This window comes from Littorina saxatilis, linkage group LG5 (assembly GCF_037325665.1).
Source record: "Littorina saxatilis isolate snail1 linkage group LG5, US_GU_Lsax_2.0, whole genome shotgun sequence".
Classification (NCBI taxonomy): Eukaryota; Metazoa; Mollusca; class Gastropoda; order Littorinimorpha; family Littorinidae; genus Littorina; species Littorina saxatilis.
In genome coordinates, this window is record NC_090249.1 from 22,300,634 (window position 1) to 22,325,133 (window position 24,500).

General features: G+C 42.1%; 2 protein-coding genes across 5 annotated transcripts in view; one reads left to right on the top strand and one right to left on the bottom strand.

Moving 5' to 3' along the window:
- The window catches only part of LOC138966573 (sodium-coupled neutral amino acid transporter 9 homolog), a 31,293-nt gene extending 26,351 nt beyond the window's left edge, over window positions 1-4,942 (bottom strand). Inside the window, exons 1-2 of the mRNA XM_070338851.1 lie at window positions 4,754-4,942; window positions 2,921-3,037 (exon numbers count right to left, since the gene is read on the bottom strand). Coding sequence (XP_070194952.1) covers window positions 2,921-3,037; window positions 4,754-4,827 — 191 coding nt within the window. The 5' untranslated portion in view covers window positions 4,828-4,942. The remainder of the gene's footprint in view (window positions 1-2,920; window positions 3,038-4,753) is intronic.
- Window positions 4,943-4,982: 40 nt separating this feature from the next.
- On the top strand, window positions 4,983-24,279 carry LOC138966575 (store-operated calcium entry-associated regulatory factor-like). 4 transcript variants are annotated; one of them, XR_011455719.1, is made up of 9 exons: window positions 4,983-5,095; window positions 9,812-9,943; window positions 10,531-10,637; window positions 15,582-15,671; window positions 16,064-16,174; window positions 17,836-17,939; window positions 18,807-19,066; window positions 19,573-22,422; window positions 22,495-24,279. XR_011455719.1 is itself a non-coding variant. In XM_070338854.1 (8 exons), exons 2-8 carry the CDS (start codon window positions 9,871-9,873, stop codon window positions 19,959-19,961), a joined length of 1,134 nt encoding a protein of 377 aa, XP_070194955.1. In that variant the 5' UTR covers window positions 4,983-5,095; window positions 9,812-9,870; the 3' UTR covers window positions 19,962-24,279. The 4 variants fall into 4 exon arrangements, 3 of the variants coding, with proteins under 3 accessions (XP_070194955.1, XP_070194957.1, XP_070194956.1); XM_070338854.1 differs by having other exon boundaries at window positions 19,573-24,279; XM_070338856.1 differs by lacking the exon at window positions 4,983-5,095 and adding an exon at window positions 5,130-5,278 and having other exon boundaries at window positions 19,573-24,279.
- The last annotated feature ends 221 nt before the right edge of the window (window positions 24,280-24,500 follow it).

A 24,500-nucleotide genomic window follows, 5' to 3' on the forward strand; every position in this document is an offset into this window, starting at 1 on the left:
TTTAGAATGTCACTGCGCTGTCCAGAACGCTTCCCTTGCACCCGTAAGTTGTTCTTACTGTCAAAGTGAAAAGGTCGAATCAATTTATAGCCACGCGAAAAATACACTCTCATCTATCTCTATATATTTATAGATATAGATATACATATATATATATACGGCTTCTCTGTGTGTGTGTTTGTGTGTGTGTGTGTGGGCAAAAACCTGTGGATTGTAGAGTTCTGTTTGTGATGGGGTCTAGCGGCTTTTGTCTGTCTGTATGTTCTGGCATTTGAGAAGCCACAACAGATAATATAGGGCTAAGAAATAAGCTCTAAAATTCTCAATCCCGTTTGACAGGACTTCGCCTGCAGAGGTGATTGTGATGAACCGCCACGCTGTCTGTCTCTGTCTCGCGATTCACCCCGGCGAAGCCGGGTATTCCTCTAGTACTATATATACTGACAGTGACACTGACAGAAAAAGTGCTTTTTTTTATGTTGGTTCTTAATTGAATACTTCAACCCACCACAATACAAATTACTATTTCATAATTCAACTACAATGCTTATAGTTCACTAAGATGAACCTGATAATTAACTAAAATAAAGTGATATAAATGCAATAACTATGCTGTCTCTTCTTTATTAGAGACAGGTATGCCTTCCACAAGGGTTTTATCGCAGTGACTATAACTCTAATAACATGAAAACAAAACAGACAAAACCCTACCTTTGTCGCAAATTTCCAACCTAGAAATAGTAATCAGTACTAGTAGTATATATATATGTCACACGCTTTCCTGCTTTGCCACTACTTAACCAAACGTGTGCAAGATTGTATGTTACACGCTTTGGAGCATGGCAAGAACGGAGTCAACCTTGCAACGTCCCCCCAAAAGCCCGAAAGTGCAAACATGGCTTTCATTTCTCCAGCTTTTATCGTTTCTTCTCATCAAAAATTCGACAACACCGAGAACACTGCAAACGACATCCAATCCTGACAGTACTGTTTTCATACGCAAGTTTAGCTGCCATTGGAAATCAGCTCGCTCATGGGGCCTGTCAGTGTCAGTCTGAATTATGAAGGACAGAGTTGTGAACAGATAAGACAAACAAACCGAAAAGAACAAACATTTTGCATATGCAGGCACAGAAAGACGTCATAAAGAATGTGATGCTTCAAAAGATACAGACTGTGAGTGTGACGATGACTGTAACGTTCCGTAAAATAAGTAGATCTCAATACTTTCTTTCTTTATTTGGTGTTTAACGTCGTTTTCAACCGCTCAAGGTTATATCGCGACGGAGATCTCAATACAATCATGGCTGTTGTGGGCCCTGTTAAAGCGTGAGTATGCAAAACGTGTTTGTTTTCTCCTCTGTTGAAGCTGTGAGACATAAATGCTATTCAGACTTGATCGTGTGTCCGAGTTTTCTTCCACACTCGATTAGCTGATGTCTAACGAAGCCGTTAGGCTGAGTTAGACAATCAACTAATCTCGTATGGAAGAAAACGTCTGTCACACGACCAAGTCTGAATAGCAGGTAATATCCCTAACATGTTTTGCTGATATATCTAGTTTTGAAAACGGAAGCTTCTTGTGCAATGATCTGTCATTAAATCTAAAATTTTAAAAGTAAATTTTCTTTTGATTAATATACTTACCCGAATCACATATAGCATTGACACAGTCTGAGATGCTAAGGTCTGAAAAGGCTACCCGTCTAACATTTTTAAAGGGAAGCAACCCCATCACCAAAAGAGCTAAAAATAGCCATGGTAATGAGCACATACTCAAAAATTTTATAACTAAATTTTCATTTGATTAATATACTTACCCGAATCACATATAAGCATTGACGCAGTCAGAGATGCTAAGGTCTGAAATTGTTGAGTTGTTTATGTATGCTTATGACGTGCATTCTGTGATTTACAGAATGGCGGAATGTGCGACGGGGTTTCGTAAGAGGGGTTCAGTTAGGTTTCGTTAGAGGGGTTCAGTTAGGTTTTGTTAGAGGGATTCAGTTAGGTTTCGTTAGAGGGGTTCAGTTAGGTTTTGTTAGAGGGGTTCAGTTAGGTTTTGTTAGATTGGTTTTTTGGGGAATTGTTTTTAGGTTGTTTTTTTAGACTTCGTTTGTTTTAGATTAGATTTTTATTGTGTCTTTTGATTTTTTGTTTGTTTGGGGTTGTTCTAGTTTTAGAGGGTAATACATTGGAAGTTTTGTATTGAAGGTAAGCCCCCGCTTTCCCACACATTTCCCCTCACCATCATATGGAAATAAAGAACCTGGTAATTTAACCTGTGTCAGTTTGTTTTGATTGTTTGAGCTTGGTGAGAAAGGGGCACTCTGTATTATTTGACCCCGTGATCAGGGTAGGTTAGTTACATTTGGCACTCGGTTACACAAGTAAGACGGATAAGTTGCTGGTGGGTGTCAAACAAACACCAAACCATACAGCCACGAGAGCGCCAAAAATCAACAACCTGCTCCTCAACGCTGAAAAAGTCGTATGATCTTGGACACGTGGTGATAGAGGTAGTGACGTAGTACACACCAATGGGAGGTAACTCCCAGAGTATGTGCTCATTACCATGGCTATTTTAGCTCTTTTGGTGATGGGGTTGCTTCCCTTTAAAAATGTTAGACGGGTAGCCTTTTCAGACCTTAGCATCTCAGACTGTGTCAATGCTATATGTGATTCGGAGTAAGAATATGTAATTTAATGTGCAGTATAAGTAACTATAAAGGCAGCTAGCTGCTTATATCTAAATACATGTAACAACTTACCTCTGTGGCCTTTCTGACTCACTCCATGCAGATAATAATACACACAAAAGCACACATACATCCACATGTAATAATGTACAAACATCCAACTCTGACAGCTAGGTTTTCAACATAAACTTATAATTATTTAAAAAATAATTAGATCATACCTGACAACATGTTCATCACTGTCTTGTTCCGTTTTCAGGACGTAATTTCGTGTAAGTGACCTGATGGCTCCATTTGTGACAACCGGTGCATTGCTTGAACCATACCCATCATCTCCACTAAAGACAGAAAACATTTATATAGTTAAAAACTTATAATATAACTAATTAAATCCCAATGTAACAATAATGAATAGAGAAAAGTTCTTTTAACTTTTAAATGAGAAAAAAAACAAGAAAAACAGTGTACACTATAACATTACTCAATTAACAGCTAACATTGAAACAAATAATACTATCTAACTCTTAGCCTTACTCTTAAGTACTAATAATTAGTAGGCCCTATAGCCAAACTAGACGAGTCTATGTCTGATCACAGGCGGAAGGTATCGTCCACTGGACTACTACTATCACAGAAAGACTACAAGGTACGTCACTCACCTTCGAGTCTTCTGTGTTCTTGGAGTCGGTTCCTGGGAAAAAATATTGTTCAAGACGGTTTGCCTCTTCCTACAGTCTGTGTAAGGTCAAATAAATACAGTTGCATGATTGTTTGAACTATATGCACCTTTAGTTTTCAGCTTCCGTTCGTTGCAGGTTGTTTTTAACCATCATTTGGACGAATCTTCGTTTGCGAGCCGCAAATATCCACTTGGCGGCTAATTATGCATCCGCACCGAATATGCATACCAGCGCTCATTGGTTAATAACAGGATATTCGATGATTATTTTCATTGGTCGACTGAAACGTTTTCCTCATTTTGAATGAAGTGGCAAACGGTTCTTCACTAATACCGAAATTGAAAACTCCCGGGGGTAGCTTCCCTTTGCTTCACAATATTTACATATGTTTTAGACCAATGAGCGCTGGTATGCATATTCGGTGCGGATGCATAATTAGCCGCCAAGTGGATATTAGCGGCTCGCAAACGAAGATTCGTCCAAATGATGGTTAAAAACAACCTGCAGCGAACGGAAGCTGAAAACTAAAGGTGCATATAGTTCAAACAATCATGCAACTGTATTTATTTGACCTTACACAGACTGTAGGAAGAGGCAAACCGTCTTGAACAATATTTTTCCCCAGGAAGCGACTCCAAGAACACAGAAGACTCGAAGGTGAGTGACGTACCTTGTAGTCTTTCTGTGATAGTAGTAGTCCAGTGGACGATACCTTCCGCCTGTGGTCTGATCGTGTTCATTGTAAAACCAAAAATATCTATATAACGACTTGTGTCTGTGTGTGTGTCTGTTCGCGATGCACGGCCAAAGTTCTCGATGGATCTGTTTCAAATTTGGTGGGCATATTCAGGTACACCCGGGACACAACCTGGTCGATGAGATATTTCAACACGTGCTCTCAGCGCTGAACCGATTTTTTATTTTTTTTTGTCTGGATCCACTACCAGTAACTCTTCCTTATCTTCTCCAGTGTTTTCAGCGTTTACCTCCCTTCCTTCGTATGGCGCGCGGATATTCCCATTCCGTTACTATTTTTAGAAGGTCACTGCACGTTACTATTTTTAGAAGGTCTCCAGTGTTTTGCGCGTTTATCCCCTTTCCTTCGTACGCCGGCGGGTAATCATCTAGTATATAATATATCCTAACAAATTCACACCAAACTCATCATTTTATGGAATGCATTGTCATCTTTCAGTTTCTCTTCAAAAACAATTTTTAAACAAAAACTGTTGGATCTCAATACGAACGATTCAGTTCAATGAGGTGTCTGTGTGACACTGAATCTTGTCACTGTCAGCTGTCATGTCCACTCCAGTCCAGTACACACATCGCTTCGATTTCGAGAGAATAACTGTGTTCATTTAATGTTCTAACCTCTGTATGCCACCAGCAGTGCCAGACAAAATAGGCTGCACCTCCTCTTCGTGGACACTGCTTTGGTTTCCCATTGACAAAACAGCAAAAAGTCGCTCGCTTTGTTATCAACTGTCCACCTCCTATCTCTTGTTTTCAATTTGAGGTCACGTGGGAACTTACAACCGGAAGAACGCTTTTGCTTTCCATGGCCTTGGCCTTGGCCTTTACACAGCGGAAGTTGTCGTCAGCCGTGTGTGCTTGTAAGTTGTGCGTCATCTGTAAACAAGACTAGTCGTACCGTGATTGGTGACTATTTTTGGAATATTGGCAAAACGGTCCTGTGTTTTGCATCATTCTCAGGTATTTTAGCATGATATTTTAAACATTTGCATTTATTCTTGTCACCTTAGTGTCACCGAGGCAGCCGCAAGTGTTTGATTCCTGCGTAAAGACTATCTCAATCTGCCAATATTACATAGCTGTTGTGGACAAGGAATAGAAGCGTTTTCCAGAAACTGCTATCTCCGCGTTACTTCGTGTTTTGTGGGTGGTTTTTTTTTTTGTGGCCTGAATTTTATTGTTGTTGTTCAGCGAAAGCGTAAGAAAAAGTTGTTTTGTAAGCAACAACAACAACCACAAAATACTCCACGAATCATCGTTTCTTACCTTGTTCTTCTGTTGACTCTCACCCTCAGCAGATCGAGGCGAAGGCAGACAAATTCTCGTTTCACTTTCTGCACACTTCAAGTTCAAAGAGGTATGGACTCTTTGTCTTACCTCGGTGTCTTTCTAAAGCCTCTATGTTCTGTTTCTGGAATACAGTGGCAGTGTTGTTCCCAGACACAGATGACAATAGGTCTGTTAGAATAGGATTTATCCTACATACGTGAGAGAGACACTCGTGAGATAATAATCGTTCAAATCACACATGTGTATATCATGAAAATGAGGTCATGTCAAGCAAGTCTGGCAGGGACCTGTTTTTCCACTGCTTATGATGCCACAGTCACCGAGAAAAACGTCATTATAGAAAAACAAATTGTGCTCGCTAATACCCTCGATGAATTTTTAGAACTAACACGTCACGCTACACTTTCAGAGAGACGTTTCTTTGCTTTGACATAATAGATTGCACGAGGCTTTAGAAGAGATCGAGGTTCCAAAACAAGCGTCCTCAAATTACCTGCCTCGACTGCAGGACATTTTAAGTAAAATACAAGTAAGTACAGTATGTAGGATAAACAGAATACTACATGGCTTGCTGTTTCGTACCAGATTTACACGTTGCTTTTTCAAATCGTGAACAGCTCGCTTTCGCTCGCAGTTCAATATTTAAAAAAACAACTCGTGTAAATCTGGTACGACACAGCAAGCCATGTAGTATTCTCTATATATCGGATACTAGATGAATACCCGCTTCGCCGGGAAGAAGTAGAGCCGAATACCCGGCTTTGTCGGGTGAGTGGCGCACCGTACGCCGGCTTCGCCGGGTACCTGGCTTTGCCGGGTGAGTGGCGCACCGTACGCGATTGACGCCACACGAAGGAAGGGAGATAAACGCGCAAAACACTGGAGAAGATAAGGAGCGTTGTGGACAGTGACCTTCTAAAATAGTAACAGGAATATGGATTGACGCCACACGAAGGAAGGGAGATAAACGCAAAACACTGGAGAAGATAAGGAAGAGTTACTGGGAATGGATGAACAGAAAAACCAAAATCGGATCAGCGCTGCGCGCTGAGAGCACGTGTTGAAAATTCTCATCGACCAGATTGTGTCCGGGGTGTACCTGAATATGCCCACCAAATTTGAAGCAGATCCATCGAGAACTTTGGCCGTGCATCGCGAACAGACAGACAGACAGACACTAGTCGTATATATAGATCTACTAGAATGAATACCCGCTTCGCCGGGTAGCCGGCTTCGCCGGGAAGAAGTACTTAGAGCCGTACGCCGGCTTCGCCGGGTCCGAACAATGGACCCGCCAAGCTTAGGTCCCTCCCAGATTCGTGGAATGGGAACAGCACGAAAATGATTTAGTGGCCATAATGCCATTCCTGACCATATCGAGTCCCATCCTTGTCGACGAATGTAACCGTGTTAATCACCTTTGGAGGCGAACTCCACTCAAACAGGACTGAGCAAGTTATGGCTTCTCAAAGGAAGGCCAGTACATAAAATTACACAAAAGCCGCCAGACCACATCACAAACAGAACTGAACAATGCACAGGTGTTGCTTACATAAGAGACACACACACTCACACACACACACACAAAAACACAGAGAAGCCGTATCTATAGAGAGATAGATGACAGTGTATTTTTCGCGTGGCTATAAATTGATTCGACCTTTGCACTTTTACAGTGAGGATAATTTACGGGTCCAATTTACGTTCTGTACACTGCGTTGACCTTCTAAAAATAGTACCAGTAACAGAACGCCGGGAATATCCGAAGACGCTCAGCGCAGTGGACAGCGCAGTGTAGTTTACAACTGAACGGGAAAGCCATACGAAGGAAGGGAGATAAACGCCAAACACTGGAGAAGATAAGGAAGAGTTACTTATAATGGTGAAATGAACACAAAAACGAAAATGAGTTCAGCGCTGCGCGCTGAGAGCACGTGTTGAAATATCTCATCGATGATATTGTGTCCGGGGTGTAGCTGAATACGGTGTCCAAATTTGAAAAAGATCCACCGAGAACTTTGGCGTTGTGATGTGGTGTAGCGGCTATGGTGTGTCGGTATGGGGGCCCGGGTAGCTGAGGTGGAACCAAAATAGCTGAGGTGGAACCAAAATCGGTTCCGCGCTGCGCGCTGAGAGCACGTGTTGAAATATCGACCAGGTTGTGTCGTGTCCCGGGTCTACCTGAATATGCCCACCAAATTTGAAGCAGATCCATCGAGAACTTTGGCCGTGCATCGCGCACAGACAGATACACAGACAGATACACAGACAGATACACACACTAGTCGTATATATATATGTATTGACTAGATGAATACGCGCTTCGCCGGGAAGAAGTAGAGCCGAATACCCGGTTTCGCCGGAGACCCGGCTTTGCCGGGTGTACAACGGCTTTGCCGGCGCATCGTGCGAAGGAAGGGAGATAAACGCGCAAAACACTGGAGAAGATAAGGAAGAGTTACTGGGAATGGATGTACAGAAAAACTAAAATCGGTTCAGCGCTGCGCGCTGAGAGCACGCACGTGTTCAAAATTTTCCACGATTGTGTCCGGGGTCTACCTGAATATGCCCACCAAATTTGAACCAGATCCATCGAGAACTTTGGCCGTGAATCGTGAACACACAGACAGACAGACAGACACGCACAAGCCGTATATAGATATAGATAGATATATATTCGATTGACCTGGGGTCATAACAATGAGTCAGATGAAAAGAGATGTTATGTTATATGAAGTCTTATATCGCGCGCGTATCTCCAGACTCAGACTCAAGGCGCAGGGATCTATTTATGCCGTGTGAGATGGAATTTTTTACACAATACATCACGCATTCACATCGACCAGCAGATCGCAGCCATTTCGGCGCATATCCTACTTTTCACGGCCTATTATTCCAAGTCACACGGGTATTTTGGTGGACATTTTTGAGTCACTTGAGAAAAAGTGACTATGTAATCGGTCAGTGTTAGTCTGTCCGGCCGGCCGTCCGGCCAGCCGGCCGGCCGTCCGTAGACACCACCTTAACGTTGGACTTTTCTCGGAAACTATCAAAGCGATCGGGCTCATATTTTGTTTAGTCGTGACCTCCAATGACCTCTACACTTTAACGATGGTTTCGTTGACCTTTGACCTTTTTCAAGGTCACAGGTCAGCGTCAAAGGAAAAATTAGACATTTTATATCTTTTCTCGGAAACTATCAAAGCGATCGGGCTCATATTTTGTTTAGTCGTGACCTCCAATGACCTCTACACTTTAACGATGGTTTCGTTGACCTTTGACCTTTTTCAAGGTCACAGGTCAGCGTCAAAGGAAAAATTAGACATTTTATATCTTTGACAAAGTTCATCGGATGTGATTGAAACTTTGTAGGATTATTCTTTACATCAAAGTATTTACATCTGTAGCCTTTTACGAACGTTATCAGAAAAACAAGGGAGATAACTAGCCTTTTCTGTTCGGCAACACACAACTTAACGTTGGGCTTTTCTCGGAAACTATAAAAGTGACCGGGCTCAAATTTTATGTGAACGTGACTCATTGTGTTGTGAATAGCAATTTCTTCCTGTCCATCTGATGCCTCATATAATATTCAGAACTGCGAAAGTGACTCGATCGAGCGTTTGCTCTTCTTGTTTATAAATCTATGCCTATACAATTTTGCCAGGAAAGACCCTTTTGTCAATCGTGGGATCTTTAACGTGCACACCCCAATGTAGTGTACACGAATGGACCACGGTTTTTCATCTCATCCGAAAGACTAGCACTTGAACCCACCACCGGTCGCTGCCACCTGGTGGGTTAAGAGTGGAGATTTTTCCGATCTCCCAGGTCAACTTATGTGCAGACCTGCTAGTGACTTAACCCCCTTCGTGTGTACACGCAAGCACAAGGCCAAGTGCGCACGGAAAAGATCCTGTAATCCATGTCAGAGTTCGGTGGGTTATAGAAACACGAAAATACCCAGCATGCTTCCTCCGAAAGCGGCGTATGGCTGCCGAAATGGCGGGGTAAAAACGGTCATACACGGAAAAATCCACTCGTGCAAAAACACGAGCGTACGTGGGAGTTTCAGCCCACGAACGCAGAAGAAGAAAAAGACGAAGAACCCACCACCTAGGTTAGGAAAGGGGGGAGAAAATTGCTAACGCCCTGACCCAGGGTCGAACTCGCAACCTCTCGCTTCAGAGCGCAAGTGCGTTACCACTCGGCCACCCAGATGTGTAAATGGCTGAAGATCGCGGCCTGGGAACAACATTGTAGTGGTCACTATAACGTATGTCAGGTCTCTTCCAAAGAAATTGACACCTTGTAAGTTGATATATTGAAGCAGATCCATCGAGAGAACATAGTAAATAAAACTAGAATCCTTGTGTTTGTTTTCAGGAACCAAAGAGTTGGAGAATTTCTGAGCCATCCGGCCTAGGTACACCAGAGCCTTCAACATGGGTCAGTTTGGGATCAAGATTGTAAGTGTCCTCTTGTGTACACTTGTTGCTGCCACAACATTTACAACAGGTTAGTTGTACTTGTGCGTTCAGAAGTTAGGAACATTATAAACTATAGTTAAGTAATTTCTGCTCTCTCTCTCTCTCTCTCTTTCTCTCTCTCTCTCTCTCTCTCTCTCTCTCTCTCTCTCTCTCTCTCTCTCTCTCTCTCTCTCTCTCTCTCTCTCTCTATCTTTATATATATATATATATTAATAGAGCTGCATGATAGTGATACTAGTGGGTTTTTTTAAGTTACCTTAATATCATAGATAGTGAGGTAGGCTAGGCTGTCCTCAATTGAGCCCGAAGTCGACTTCGCAAAATCTTTATACCTAAAAAGCATAGCTGCATCAAAGTACTTATACTCTTCATTGTCTGTGCATCTGCTGAAATTATGTGGGTTTTTGATATCAAATAACCATAGAGAAGTAAGCGCTCTAATTGTCTAAATGCAGAATATTGGGGTGTTGATCAATATAATCCTTATATTTTGACTAACATGATACATGTCTAAAGGTGCATGTCCACAGCTTTATTATAATAACTCAATGTCGCTAATAGTTATAAAGATGGTGCATTGCTATAAATGCAACTTTCTGCTCTACTCTGTTGTAGCTGCGTTTGGCAGTAACTCTGACCGTGTGTTGCTGAAGGAGGTATCAGTGCTGACGCTGAAAGAGGGTCACATGACAGCTGGTCGACGCTCTTCACCTGTGCAACAGGTATTTAGGAAATCTACATTTTCATAGAGACTGTTAGCAGCGTGAACATTTGGAAGAAAGTAATATCTATACTAAATAATTGTTAGTGTGGTGAATGGTTTTCATTTTCAGTTTGCCAGAAGCATTTTGAATTAGTTTTTAACATATTTGAAGGAAGTGGATGGACTAAGATGCAGATTTTGTAAAAGATGAACGCATCATCATTCAAGGCTCCCGTAAGAAATCAACAAACAGTAACACAAACTCACTCACTCACACACACACGCACACACACACACACACACACACACACACACACACACACACACACACACACACACACACACACACACACACACACACACACACACACACACACACACAGAGTTAAAACTAACGCTTAATAATTAATTAAATTAATAAGTTTGTGAGCAAACAGTACAATCGAAGAGAGGATCGAGTCTGGAATGAAACGCGATACAGATCTAGCATTCAAAAACTGTCTTTCAAGTTCAAGGAAGTTGTTGCAAGGTATAAGACTTACCAAATTGTACAGACAAAACCATGACAGTGCATGTTTTGAATCTGAGGCAAAATCGTGATCATTTTGACTTTGAGAACAGATTCATTCCGTTTCCTTATAATTTTATCTGCATGCTCAAGTAAATGGTGGACAGTTTTATACGGGCAGAGTAAACTTGAGACTAGGTCTACTGCAAGTCTTGAAATTCACATAAATTGAACCAAGAACAAAGACATCCAAACATTACAGGCACTTTAGATCAACTCATTTCACTAGAGGTGACTGCCTAGCACTGTGTTTGACATCTGTGTCTGCTGAAATAAAAAGAAATTAAAACAAAACGGATTAACAGTAGGTGACACGTTATCAGAGTGGGAGACACTAGATCTGTCTCTGTACTTACCGGGATACTACTGCCAGATCGACACTGCGCTTTCGACAGCTCTCGGTGACTGGGTGGCCGAGTGGTAACGCACTTGCGCTCGGAAGCGAGAGGTTGCGAGTTCGACCCTGGGTCAGGGCATTAGCAATTTTCTCCCCCCTTTCCTAACCTAGGTGGTGGGTTCAAGTGCTAGTCTTTCGGATGAGACGAAAAACTGAGGTCCCTTCGTGTACACTACATTGGGGTGTGCACGTTAAAGATCCCATGATTGACAAAAGGGTCTTTCCTGGCAAAATTGTATAGGCATAGATAAAAATGTCCACCAAAATACCCGTGTGACTTGGAATAATAGGCCGTGAAAAGTAGGATATGCGCCGAAATGGCTGCGATCTGCTGGCCGATGTGAATGCGTGATGTATTGTGTAAAAAAAAAAAAATCCATCTCACACGGCATAAATAAATCCCTGCGCCTTGAATATGTGCGCGATATAAATTGCATAAAATAAAAATAAATCCCTGCGCTTAGAACTGTACCCACGGAATACGCGCGATATAAGCCTCATATTGATTGAGCTCTTCCTGACGCGTGGACATTGGAAAAATGCTGTGCAGATCAAATTGTAGGAAATCTTCCTTCGGTATCTTCTTTATTTACTTTTCTGGAGCTTAGAAACCGAACAACGTGAAATCGTCTTCCCCGAATCGGCGAATGCAGAGGTGAACTGGAGAAGTGAATCTATGTATACAGTAAAACCTGAGTCTAGCGGACCCTTGTTGTAACGGCCACCTGCTACATACGGACAGTTTATCATGGCACGAACACGATTTCAACAATAACTAACCTTTAACGGGCGGACACCTGCCACTTACGGACGCGGACACGATTTTTCGGACCGTAGGAAGTGTAAACACTGTCACAAACGGACACAACGTACATAAAAACGCAACTTCGAAAACTCGACTGTTATGCAGTCAGTGCTCGGCAGCCGTAGCCGTAGCACAAATGGTTGTTGATTGGTTGTCCTGTCCCTTTTCTGACCAATCAGTGGCTTGTTTAGATGGAGACCCACTTTCGCTCACTCACTTTCGCTCACTCACTTTCGCTTTTCCGCATTGTGGATACAGTCACAACCAAAAGCAACAGTAGACTACTGTGTTTGAAAATGGAATCTCACCGGCCCCCGTAGCGCAGTGGTTAGCGCATCGGGCTGTGGGCCGGGAGGTCGTGGGTTCGAATCCCATCAGGGTCATGTGGGTTTTTCGGGTTACGGTCGGCTCCTACCCAGAGTGGAAGTGCTATGGTTCCTATGGGAAGGCTGGAATCACACAGCCGAGTGTCATTCACTTAACGAATGCGACTTTGAGGGTGCTCAGGTTCTGTTTACCTGAACAACACCGCAGGTGCGGCAGTTCTCGGGCCTGGTTGACACCAGGATATATTATGACAGTAAGCGTAGAGTGCTGCCCTGTCACGTAGTCTCAAACCAAATTGGAAATCCATAGCATCATCATTATAATCATCATCTCATTAATCACCCAAAATTATAAATTGTCCTTGCTCTTGTGGCCCTTCATGCCCGGAGCTCTCATGGTGACCTTGGTCTCAGTGTTCCTGTTCCATCCTTCCCTGAATAGTACTTCTGCTGTCAGTCTTCAACGTGTGACGTTCTGGGGGGTCGACGGAGGGACGTGGTGGCGGTCTGCTCTCTGGAGGGGACCCTTACTCAGTCTGGCTCCGCGACTTAGCAGTCAATGTCGTTAGTGGGGATCATAGTAGGTAGTGGGCTGCGTCCGTTAGCTCGGGACAGACCCACTACTGAACACCGTCGAAGTGACTCAGCAGAAGTGCAGTGTCATGTTCCGAGGGTAGCCTACCGCAACGACCCGACATCCCTCCCTGGAGCGTCTGTAAAATCGACAAGTCTGGCAGCGGAATGAAATTCAGATGTGGATGGAGCAGCGAGTGCAGGGACGGGGCGGCGTGAGAGCACACCGGGACAAGGAACAGGTGTAAGGGAAAAAAGAAAAAAAATAAAAAAAATAAAAAATGGAATCTCCAGCAGGAAAAAGAAAAGCGTTGACTTTAGAGCAGCGTGTCGCTGCCTTGAAAAAACTAGATAGCGGCCAATCATGCCGAGATGTGGCGAAGGAGATGGGATGTGGTAAAACACAGATCGCGAGGATCAAATCGGAAAAAGAAGACGTGATGAAGGAGTGGGAGTCAGGTGCGCGAATCGACCAAAAAACTGTGAAACGTCGGAAAACGCAATATGAAGACCTGAACAACGTGGTATGGGAGTGGTTTTGTACTGCAAGATCGAAGAATCTGCCTGTCAGTGGACCACTTATACAGACAGCGTAAGAAAATCATCAGTGCAACCATTTATCATTTACCACTCCCCCCTCCTACTAATCTCTCTCTCGATCTCTCTCTCTTTGTAAGCAATCGTTCGAAGGAAACAATAGTTAACACAGCTAAATTTCTGTTCCATGCATTTATGCTGAGACTAGAAAAACTGAATGAAACAAGAGCTGACCCAATTTGGTCGAGACACACTGCGGAATTTCCCGTTGAATGACTGATGAAGAGTCAGCTATTTGTAGCTTTGTGACATCCGACTTGCGTAAGTTTGAATGCACAGTGTGTGTAGGGAACGGGGTAGGTGGGGGGGGGGGGGGGGGGGATTGTTGTTGTTGTTTGCTACATGTATCATTTGTTTACTCACATTTTCAGTGAGTCTCATGTTCAATCCAATAAATACATACTACAGGACTGACAAAAAGTGTCTTCATTTTACGTGCTCTTTGTAAAATATTGCCCCGGCCCCTCCACCTGTGAAGAAGGGACACCTGTCTAATAGGGACACTATTACCATTCCCCAAGGGTGTCCGTTGGAGACAGGTTTTACTGTACCACAATCCTTCGCGCGACCCCTGACCTGGTCTTGACACCTGAACTGGTCTACCTACCACACACGACACAAACCAGTCAACTGCTTGTACCCCTTCAAAACCTCCCACCACCCATTTTCTTTGGATACACGCAGCGCTTTAATTACACACATGCCGACACAATGTTGATCATTGCTTCAATATTTTGAAGATGGTGCTTGAAAAATAACCAGGCGAAATGAGTATTTCGGTGTTTAGTCAAATGTTAAAGTTTCTACCACAGACAGACAGACATACATACATACATACGCACGCACGCACGCACAGACAGACAAAGTTTAGCATCGCATAGGCTACACTTACGTGCTCAAGCCAAAAATAATTTCTTTATTTTTTAAGTTACAGTACATATTCACAGTGTCAAGTACTTTTGGTCTCTGACCATAGTAAATGGCATAAGAAACCATAGTTGGGGATCAAAAACCATAGTTAATGCGTGGATCAGGATGTGGTTAAACGCACAAATTCAACTTCTCACGCATACACACTAAACCAATCAGATTGTTTTTCGCAAACTAAAAGTAAAACACATAAATTCCTTTCTACACAAACTGCTCTTTATTTACCACTCCATGTAATACATTTACACTGCACTCTTGTTCGTTCATTTTTTTTGTCACTTGTCACTTGTCACTTGTGTTCTTTGTTGTATTCATCTGTGCAAATCTTTGCTTTGTCAATCATGCTGCTAGTCACCTTAAAATCATGGCAGCATGCATCAGAGTTAATTTTGACCTGCAAGAAGGCAGTCAGTGTGTCAGCTCCCAGACTGTGATCCAGCACTTGAAGGTGTTGCAGGGTTTCACTGCCAAATGGAAATTTATTCAACATTTTCCTCACACAGGCCACGTAGAACTGGCGCACATCATGCCAGAACTTCTGTTGTGTGGCTGGTGCAAGCTTCTCCTCAGAAATGAATAAACGGCAGTCCATAATGCTGAAAATGCGTATGGTTTGAGGTATACGACGTAGGACCCAAAAAACACAGAAAAACCATAAGAATTACGCAGAATGCGTAGGACTTGACAGGTATGTATTAAATGAAACTGTTTGGGAAGTTCACTGTATAGAAGCATCATTAAATAAATTCTGGTTTATTTGTTGACAGCTGAATTGTGTTGGAGGCACAGCCAAAGGTCATTTTTCACCCAAAGTGGTACAGTGCTACAACAGGGGCTCAGATGGATATGACATCCAGGTAAGTAAATTGTCTGTGGTGATACATTACATGTCTTTGTGTGTTCACACTAAAACATCAGTGGCCTAGCCAGATCTTGAATCAGATTTATATTCACAATCACCAATCAGATACAAGATTATACAAACCTCATGATGATGTTAACCTTTAAACTTATTTGGAATTTGATATAGAATTCTGTTGATCAAATTTGCAAGTGTATGTGTATGTGCTTGTACTCAAGTTAGTAAGTGTTTGTGTGTGTGTGTGCTTATGAGTGGCGTGCATGCTTATGTTCTTGCATATGCATATATATGTGTGTGTGTGTGTGTGTGTGACTTAAGTATAAAGTAGATGGATTTTGGTATTGCTTTTATCACTTAATAAATGACGATACAAATGAACTGTTTCAGTGGGAATGCAAGGCAGACATGGACAATGCCTTCAGGTTTGGTGCAGTGGATGTGACCTGTGAGGGTTACGAATATCCGGATGACCCCTACATTCTGAAGGGATCATGTGGGGTAAGTGTTCTAGTTATGTCAATTTGTCCCATTTTGTCTGTTTGACTGTCTGTCTCTCTGTCCTTGTTAAATGATGGTTGCTTAATCCAATAAACCATTTGAGTGCTGAGCCTCTCTCTTTCACAGGTTCACCCAGAGACAACCCCTTTCACACACACACACACACACACACACACACACACACACACACACACACAGAACAAATTGGCAAATGGAAGATAGTTGCCAAAGTAATTGAATTATAATTAAGTAGTTACTACTGTCCATAGTATAACTGAGGGTAGGCTTTTAATTGTTCAGTAACAAATGTTAAAGCCATATGTACTCGATGACTATACACGCTAATTGCTTTACCAACAGCTGGAGACAGACTAAATTAAGTTCCCTGCAAAATATTGTGGTCTGGGACCCCTTAAATGTTGAGATATTTGAATTTTCATTTTGATCTGGATCGTCCTATTTATAGATTTGGCAACACATGTAACGTTGATGCAAGGGAGAGAACACCGCGGCTTTGTTGACATCCTCACTTTTTCAGAGGCTAGAACAAGCTGTAATGCATGTATTATGGTCCGCGCATGGTGACGTATCGTCATTATATGGTCTTATGGTGCGTTTGACATCGATTGTGGGCAAACTACACTTTGTAAACACGGGAGTGCGTTAGTATGCCATTAAGAACCAAACCAGAAAATATCCTTTTTGTTGATATTCTTCCTTTAGCCATTTTTAGACCTGGGAACTCATACGATTTCGATTTCGCCGTATCCTGTACGGTCAGTTTCAAATGCTGTGTGGAGTACGCTCATTTTTCTGAAAATACACCAAGTTTGTTTGAGAATACCCCAAGTGCAAAACAGGGGTTCCCAGGTCTGCAGTTTATTCATTTCATATGCATTAATATATATATTACTAGATGAATACCCACTTCGCCGGGTACGGCCTCGCCGGGAAGAAGTTGAGCCGAATACCCAGCTGTGCCGGGACTTTGCCGGCGCACCGCACGAAGGAAGGGAGATAAACGCGCAAAACACTGGAGAAGAGTAATACCCGGCTTCGCCGGGACAGTGACCTTCTAAAAATAGTATAACGGGAATATGGATTGAGCGTTGTCGACAGTGACCTTCTAAAAATAGAAATGGGAATATGGATTGACGCCACAGGAAGGAAGGGAGATATAAACGCTGAAAACACTGGAGAAGATGAGGTAGAGTTACTGGGAATGGATCCAGAGAAAAACCAAAATCGGTTCAGCGCTGCGCGCTGAGAGCACGTGTTGAAATATCTCATCGACAAGGTTGTGTCCGGGGTGTACGTGAATATGGCCACCAAATTTGAAAGAGATACATCGAGAACTTTGGCCGTGCATCGCGGACACACACACACACACACACACACACACACACACACACACACACACACACACACACACACACACACACACACACACACAGACACACAGACACACACACACACAGACACAAGTCGTATATATATATATATATTTGTTTGATTGTAATTATTTTTTGTAAAGTCATCCTTTCCATAATGTTTGTCATAACTTACTCAACAATTCCATTTTGCTACTGGGACATGATTCTTGTAGCTGAACTTTGAGAGAATTTGTGTTAAATAAACTTGAATTTTTTTCCCTCACACAGTTGGAGTACACGCTGGAATTCACAGAAGAAGGGCACCAACGCAACAAACAGCAGAAAAGTCACAGCTATGGAAGTCACCAACACAGCGACACTAGTGGCTATGGGTGAGTATGCTATTTGAGTGTTTGGTGAAAATGTGTATATGTGTCTGTATGTGTGTGTGCGTTTGTTTGCATGTGACGACTTAATTCTCGCAAACAAATTGTGCAAGCAACCCGTATGTTGTGCACACTAATTTGTCGTCAGCATATTTCAAATAATACAAAATATCATAGAGGTAAGATTTCATCACATACTTGTGCACATATAATACAAAATACATGACGAACAGCTCCTAACATGCTTATTAACAACTAGAAGCATTATAAATGCACTATTTCACAGAGCTTTAAAACCGGCACGGTTGGCCTAGTGGTAAGGCGTCCGCCCCGTGATCGGGAGGTCGTGGGTTCGAACCCCGGCCGGGTCACACCTAAGACTTTAAAATTGGCAATCTAGTGGCTGCTCCGCCTGGCGTCTGGCATTATGGGGTTAGTGCTAGGACTGGTTGGTCCGGTGTCAGAATAATGTGATTGGGTGAGACATGAAGCCTGTGCTGCGACTTCTGTCTTGTGTGTGGCGCACGTTATATGTCAAAGCAGCACCGCCCTGATATGGCCTTTCGTGGTCGGCTGGGCGTTAAGCAAACAAACAAACAAACAAACAAACAAACAGAGCTTTAAAGGGAGAGGGGGGGGGGGGGCAAATGGGTTGGGTTGTGGTCCTAAAGAAAACTGCCTCAGGAAGAAGTTAAGGCGAGCACTGTAACCATTAAAAGGTCATGAAAGAACTCTCTTTACCCGAGTGAGAAAATAATTTGAAGATGCACATAACCTAATAAAAATGCAAAATGTTCTCATTGAGGAAGAACATGTGAACAAATGCATACTGTGGATATGAATCAATCCTGATTTTTGTTTTCTCAATTTCAGTTCATGGGGAAAGAAGAGCTCGTTTGGGTGCGGAAATCTGTTGTTTTTGGGCGGCGTTGTTGTGGTGATCTATGTCATCTACAAGACCTGCCTGGCTCCCAGTGCTGCCAGAGACGACGGAACGGGAGACGGGACCCCCCGCCCTCACACTGACAGGGCAAGCGCCCCACCACCTCCGTATGGAAGCTCCCCACCACCTCCGTATGGAAGCTCCCCACCACCTCCATATGGCTTCCGTTCTGACTACATGCCTGGAGGTGGTAAGTCAATGTGTTGGCTCTTGCGTGTGTGTGTGTGTGTTTCACAGTCTGTGTATGTGAGACGTGGTTTTGTAAAGGATTGTTACTGATTTCATTCTGTTTACTATTAGTATTACTAAATACTATTGTTCCTGTCGCTGACTTTTAGAAGGCTGTTTAAAGTAGCTTCAGAGAGACTACTCAAAATTGCAATGGAAAGCCTTAAACGTAACTTTATTGTTATATTTCTTTTCCTGCTTGATTACCGTCTTCAGAGTAAATTTTCATTCGTTAACAATATTGACTGAATAGGCAAATTACTGGCTTCTTGTTTCTGTTCATAAATATCATGTCTGTGTGTTCTGTGCGTGCGACAACCGTACTCTCACTTTTCATATATTTTAATCTAAAAACTGCTTACCTGGAATCCTGCGCTAATGGATGCGACTTTCTACTCTTTTTATTCAACTTTCTTCTGCAATGGAGTCATTGATTAAATTTAACTTGATCATTTCTTCTAATTACAGACAGCTGCTCAGGAGGTGCCACATACGGCAGCAGCACCCCCAACACTGGTACCTACGCTGGCCCAGGGACAGGCAATGGCACCCAGGGAGGAGGTTTCTGGACTGGAGCGGCGACTGGCGGTCTCCTGGGCTACCTCTTTGGTCGCAACAACAGCTACACACAGTACCAGCAACCATATGGTCACCAGCGCCAAGGCTGGTTCTCTGGTTGGGGCTCCGGCTCCGGCTCTGGGTGGGGTTCTGGTTCCTCTGGGTGGGGTTCCACTGGCTTTGGGGGCAGGAGCAGCTATGGTGGATCTTCATTCGGCGGTGGTGGTGGTGGTGGTGGAAGCAGCTTCAGCTCTGGCACTCGTACCGCCTCTGGGTTTGGTGGCACGAAGAGGCGTTAGAACTGTTTGCTTCCTGTGGTGTGGTTTTTTTTCCGTTGGAAAGACCTTGTAAGATCTGCAGATTGAAGACTTTTTTCCCTACTTTTAAGACCCTGCTTTCTCCGGTTTTTGAGTCACTTGAGAAAAAGTGACTCGGAAACTATCAAAGCGATCGGGCTCATATTTTGTTTAGTCGTGACCTCCAATGACCTCTACACTTTAACGATGGTTTCGTTGACCTTTGACCTTTTTCAAGGTCACAGGTCAGCGTCAAAGGAATGAGACATTTTATATCTTTGACAAAGTTCATCGGATGTGATTGAAACTTTGTAGGATTATTCTTTACATCAAAGTATTTACATCTGTAGCCTTTTACGAACGTTATCAGAAAAACAAGGGAGATAACTAGCCTTTTCTGTTCGGCAACACACAACTTAACGTTGGGCTTTTCTCGGAAACTATAAAAGTGACCGGGCTCAAATTTTATGTGAACGTGACTCATTGTGTTGTGAATAGCAATTTCTTCCTGTCCATCTGATGCCTCATATAATATTCAGAGCTGCGAAAGTGACTCGATCGAGCGTTTGCTCTTCTTGTGTGTTCATAAGGTCAGTAATAGACCTGTTTAAAGACTTTCTCTCTTCTATCACCTGATTTTCTCAGGTTTTATATGGTCTGAAAAGGTATTGATATGGTATCCTGTTGCATTGAAAAAGCAGTGCAATCTTACTTTGCTTTCATTTTGATTTTTTTCACAGAGACAGAAATATGATTTTCTTCTTCTTCTTGTCGTTCGCTGTGAGAAATATGATTTCAGTCTCATCTCTTTTGCAAGAAGGGATGTGTATATTCTTATTGACCCTTATTCCTGATAAGCTTATGTTTGTTTATTTGCTTCTTGATTAGTTCGAGCAATTTGTTGGGGGACTACTTCTTTTCAATGCATAGTTTTAAGTATATTTTGTTTTGCAGTGATAATATACATTTATAAAAGGATTGACTATCATTTGTTTGGTTAGGACAAGGAAACCTTATTAATACTATTACTAGAAATGATTGTGAGAACCTCCTCCTTCATCGGCTTTTTGTGAGCTGCACAATCTCGTGATGTATACCGGTGTACTTGGGCAGATCATAAAGAGAATATGTATTCCAAGTATAATGGCATTCCATTTTCCAAACCAGTATTTCTTCACAAGTACTAATCCTTGTTTGCACAGAAACCAATCACACTGTTACGCCATCTAAAAGCAAAGTCTCGAACACAATGATGATGTGTTGCAATTGTTGGCAAGAAATTGGTCAAAGGAAGTATCCATCGGTATGAAGAAGGAATTGCAGATTTCATTTCCGATATTTTGAAATTGGTGGTTGTAAAATACAGGGGATTTTTTTTTTAACGCAATCCCTGTATTCTTGTTTAAATTCGAACACAGATTCAACTAAATCTCAACGTAGGCTAAGTTTGTTTTAGTTCCTTGTGTTCAGACTGGAACAAGTATTGTTACACCTTTTCCTGTGGAAAATATGTGAGAAGTGACCCCCCGCGGGTTAGGGGGAGTCCCATATTGGTTGGGACGAGAAAGAATTTACCCGATGCTCCCCAGCATGTCGTAAGAGGCGACTAACGGATTCTGTTTCTCCTTTTACCCTTGTTAAGTGTTTCTTGTATAGAATATAGTCAATTTTTGTAAAGATTTTAGTCAAGCAGTATGTAAGAAATGTTAAGTCCTTTGTACTGGAAACTTGCATTCTCCCAGTAAGGTAATATATTGTATTACGTTGCAAGCCCCTGGAGCAAATTTTTGATTAGTGCTTTTGTGAACAAGAAACAATTGACAAGTGGCTCTATCCCATCTCCCCCCTCGCGATATAACCTTCGTGGTTGAAAACGACATAAAACACCAAATAAAGAAAGAATGTGAGAAGTGCATTGTTGTAAATACCTGTATTGTAATGCTCAAACGTGGTGTGAATTAAGTGTGCATGATTGTATGTGTTGTCTGAGCTTTATACTCAGAAGGTATTTCAACTTTGTCCTCAGAGAGAAATATTTGTCTGTGATAATCATCATCTAATTGTCAATGGTGTGCTTTGCTTTAATGCATGCAGGTTTTTTAAAGTTGTGTTGCCTAAAAAGGGAATGCCCTTCCAGCAGTGCATGGTGACTGTGTTTAACTCGACATCCTGATTTGGTTGATTTTTGGCTCACGTAAGTGTAGCCTATGCGATGCTAACTTTTGTCTGTCTGTGCGTGCGTGCGTGTGTGATAGAAACTTTAACATTTGACTGAACACCGAAATACTAATTTTACCGGGTTATTATCCAAGCAACAGCTTCAAAGTATTGAAGCAATGATCAACATTTCGTCGGCACGTATGTAGATAAAGTGTGTATCCAAAGAAAACGGGTGGTGGTGGGTTTTTGGGGGGATGGGTAAAAACAGGTGACTGGTTTGTGTTGTGTGTGGTATGTAGACCAGGTCGTCGCGATATAACCTTCGTGGTTGAAAACGACGTTAAACACCAAATAAAGAAAGAAAGATGTAGACCAGGTCAGGGGTCAAGGTTAGGTCAGATCGCGTGAAGGATTGTGGTATAGATTCACTTCTCAGTTCTAACCGAGCTGCATTCGCCGATTCGGGGAAGACGATTTCACATTGTTCGGTTTCGTAGCGGCTCCAGAAAAAATAGATAAAGAAGATACCAAAGGAGATTTCCTACAGGTTGATCTGCACAGCGTGTTTTCAGTGTCTGCGCGAGGAAGCGCTGTCGAAAGGGCAGTGTCGATCTCAGTGGCAGTCGTGTCCCCGTAAGTAGGCTACAGACAGACAGATCTAGATCTAGCGTCTCCCACTCTTGCACCGTGTCTATGCTTACTCACTGTGTGTGTGTATGTGTGACGGAGTGTTTGAGTTTGTGTTACTGTTTGTCGATTTCTTACGGGAGCCTTGAAGGCTTCGCCTCTTGTTAGATATATATATTACTAATGATTAAACACGTAAGCGCAACATCCTGATATGGCTTTAAGCCTTGGGCTCAGATTTGTAGCTCATAAAAGTGTTAGACATTGAGATGCACGTGCGGACATTTAAACAAGTCGCGTAAGGCGAAAATACAACATTTAGTCAAGTAGCTGTCGAACTCACAGAATGAAACTGAACACAATGCAACGCAGCAAGACCGTAGGCGTATACTCGTAGCATCGTCAGTCCACTGCTCACGGCAAAGGCAGTGCACGTGGAATTGACAAGAAGAGCGGGGTATTCGTTGCGCTGAGAAGGATAGCACGCTTTACTGTACCTCTCTTCGTTTTAACTTTCTGAGCGTGTTTTTAATCCAAACATATCATATCTATATATTTTTGGAATCAGGAACCGACAAGGAATAAGATGAAAGTGTTTTTAAATTGATTTCGAAAATTTAATTTTGATAATAATTTTTATATATTTAATTTTCAGAGCTTGTTTTTAATCCGAATATAACATATTTATATGTTTTTGGAATCAGCAAATGATGGAGAATAAGACAAACGTAAATTTGGATCGTTTTATAAATTTTTATTTTTTTTTACAATTTTCAGATTTTTAATGACTAAAGTCATCAATTAATTTTTAAGCCACCAAGCTGAAATGCAATACCGAACCCCGGGCTTCGTCGAAGATTACTTGACCAAAATTTCAACCAATTTGGTTGAAAAATGAGGGCGTGACAGTGCCGCCTCAACTTTCACGAAAAGCCGAATATGACGTCATCAAAGACATTTATCCAAAAAATGAAAAAAACGTTCGGGGATTTCATACCCAGGAACTCTCATGTCAAATTTCATAAAGATCGGTCCAGTAGTTTAGTCTGAATCGCTCTACACACACACACACACACACAGACACACACACACACACACACACACATACACCACGACCCTCGTCTCGATTCCCCCCTCTATGTTAAAACATTTAGTCATAACTTGACTAAATGTAAAAAAAAGAAAGGGTTGAAATCTTGATAATAATCAGAATGGAAATTCTTATCTGAGCGTTAATAGATCTACTAAAATATGCACTTTCAATTCATATGTTGCGTTTGTTCTGCACAAATTTTTAGATTTAAATATGGGTACAAATAGAAGAGTTGTAGGTTTGTAACTGTGAATTTTACAATTGAATGTTTACGGGTGAGACTTGCTGGCAAAATGCAACGTCAAATTTGACTAGCGCTTTATTTTGATCTATAAAGTTATTCTGAAATATTTGTTATAAAATCCTGTTTACAGTTTAGACGTACATGTACATATTTTATGTCATAGTATTGTATAAAATAAAGTTTTACTTCGAACATTTCACAGTTCTTTTATTTTGCATGATGGACGCGTAAGTGTGTGTGTGTGTGTGTGTGTGTTTTATGTGAACCACCCAAGCTAGATATTTAAAACATTCAGTGGCATTAGCAAATTCGTTGGCAAAGACTCGTGAATCTCCAAATTACAGTTAACTGACCTGTCAGAAAATCGTCAATGTCCACTGAAAATCTGTCACCTCCTGCACAGATATTGATGCCGTCT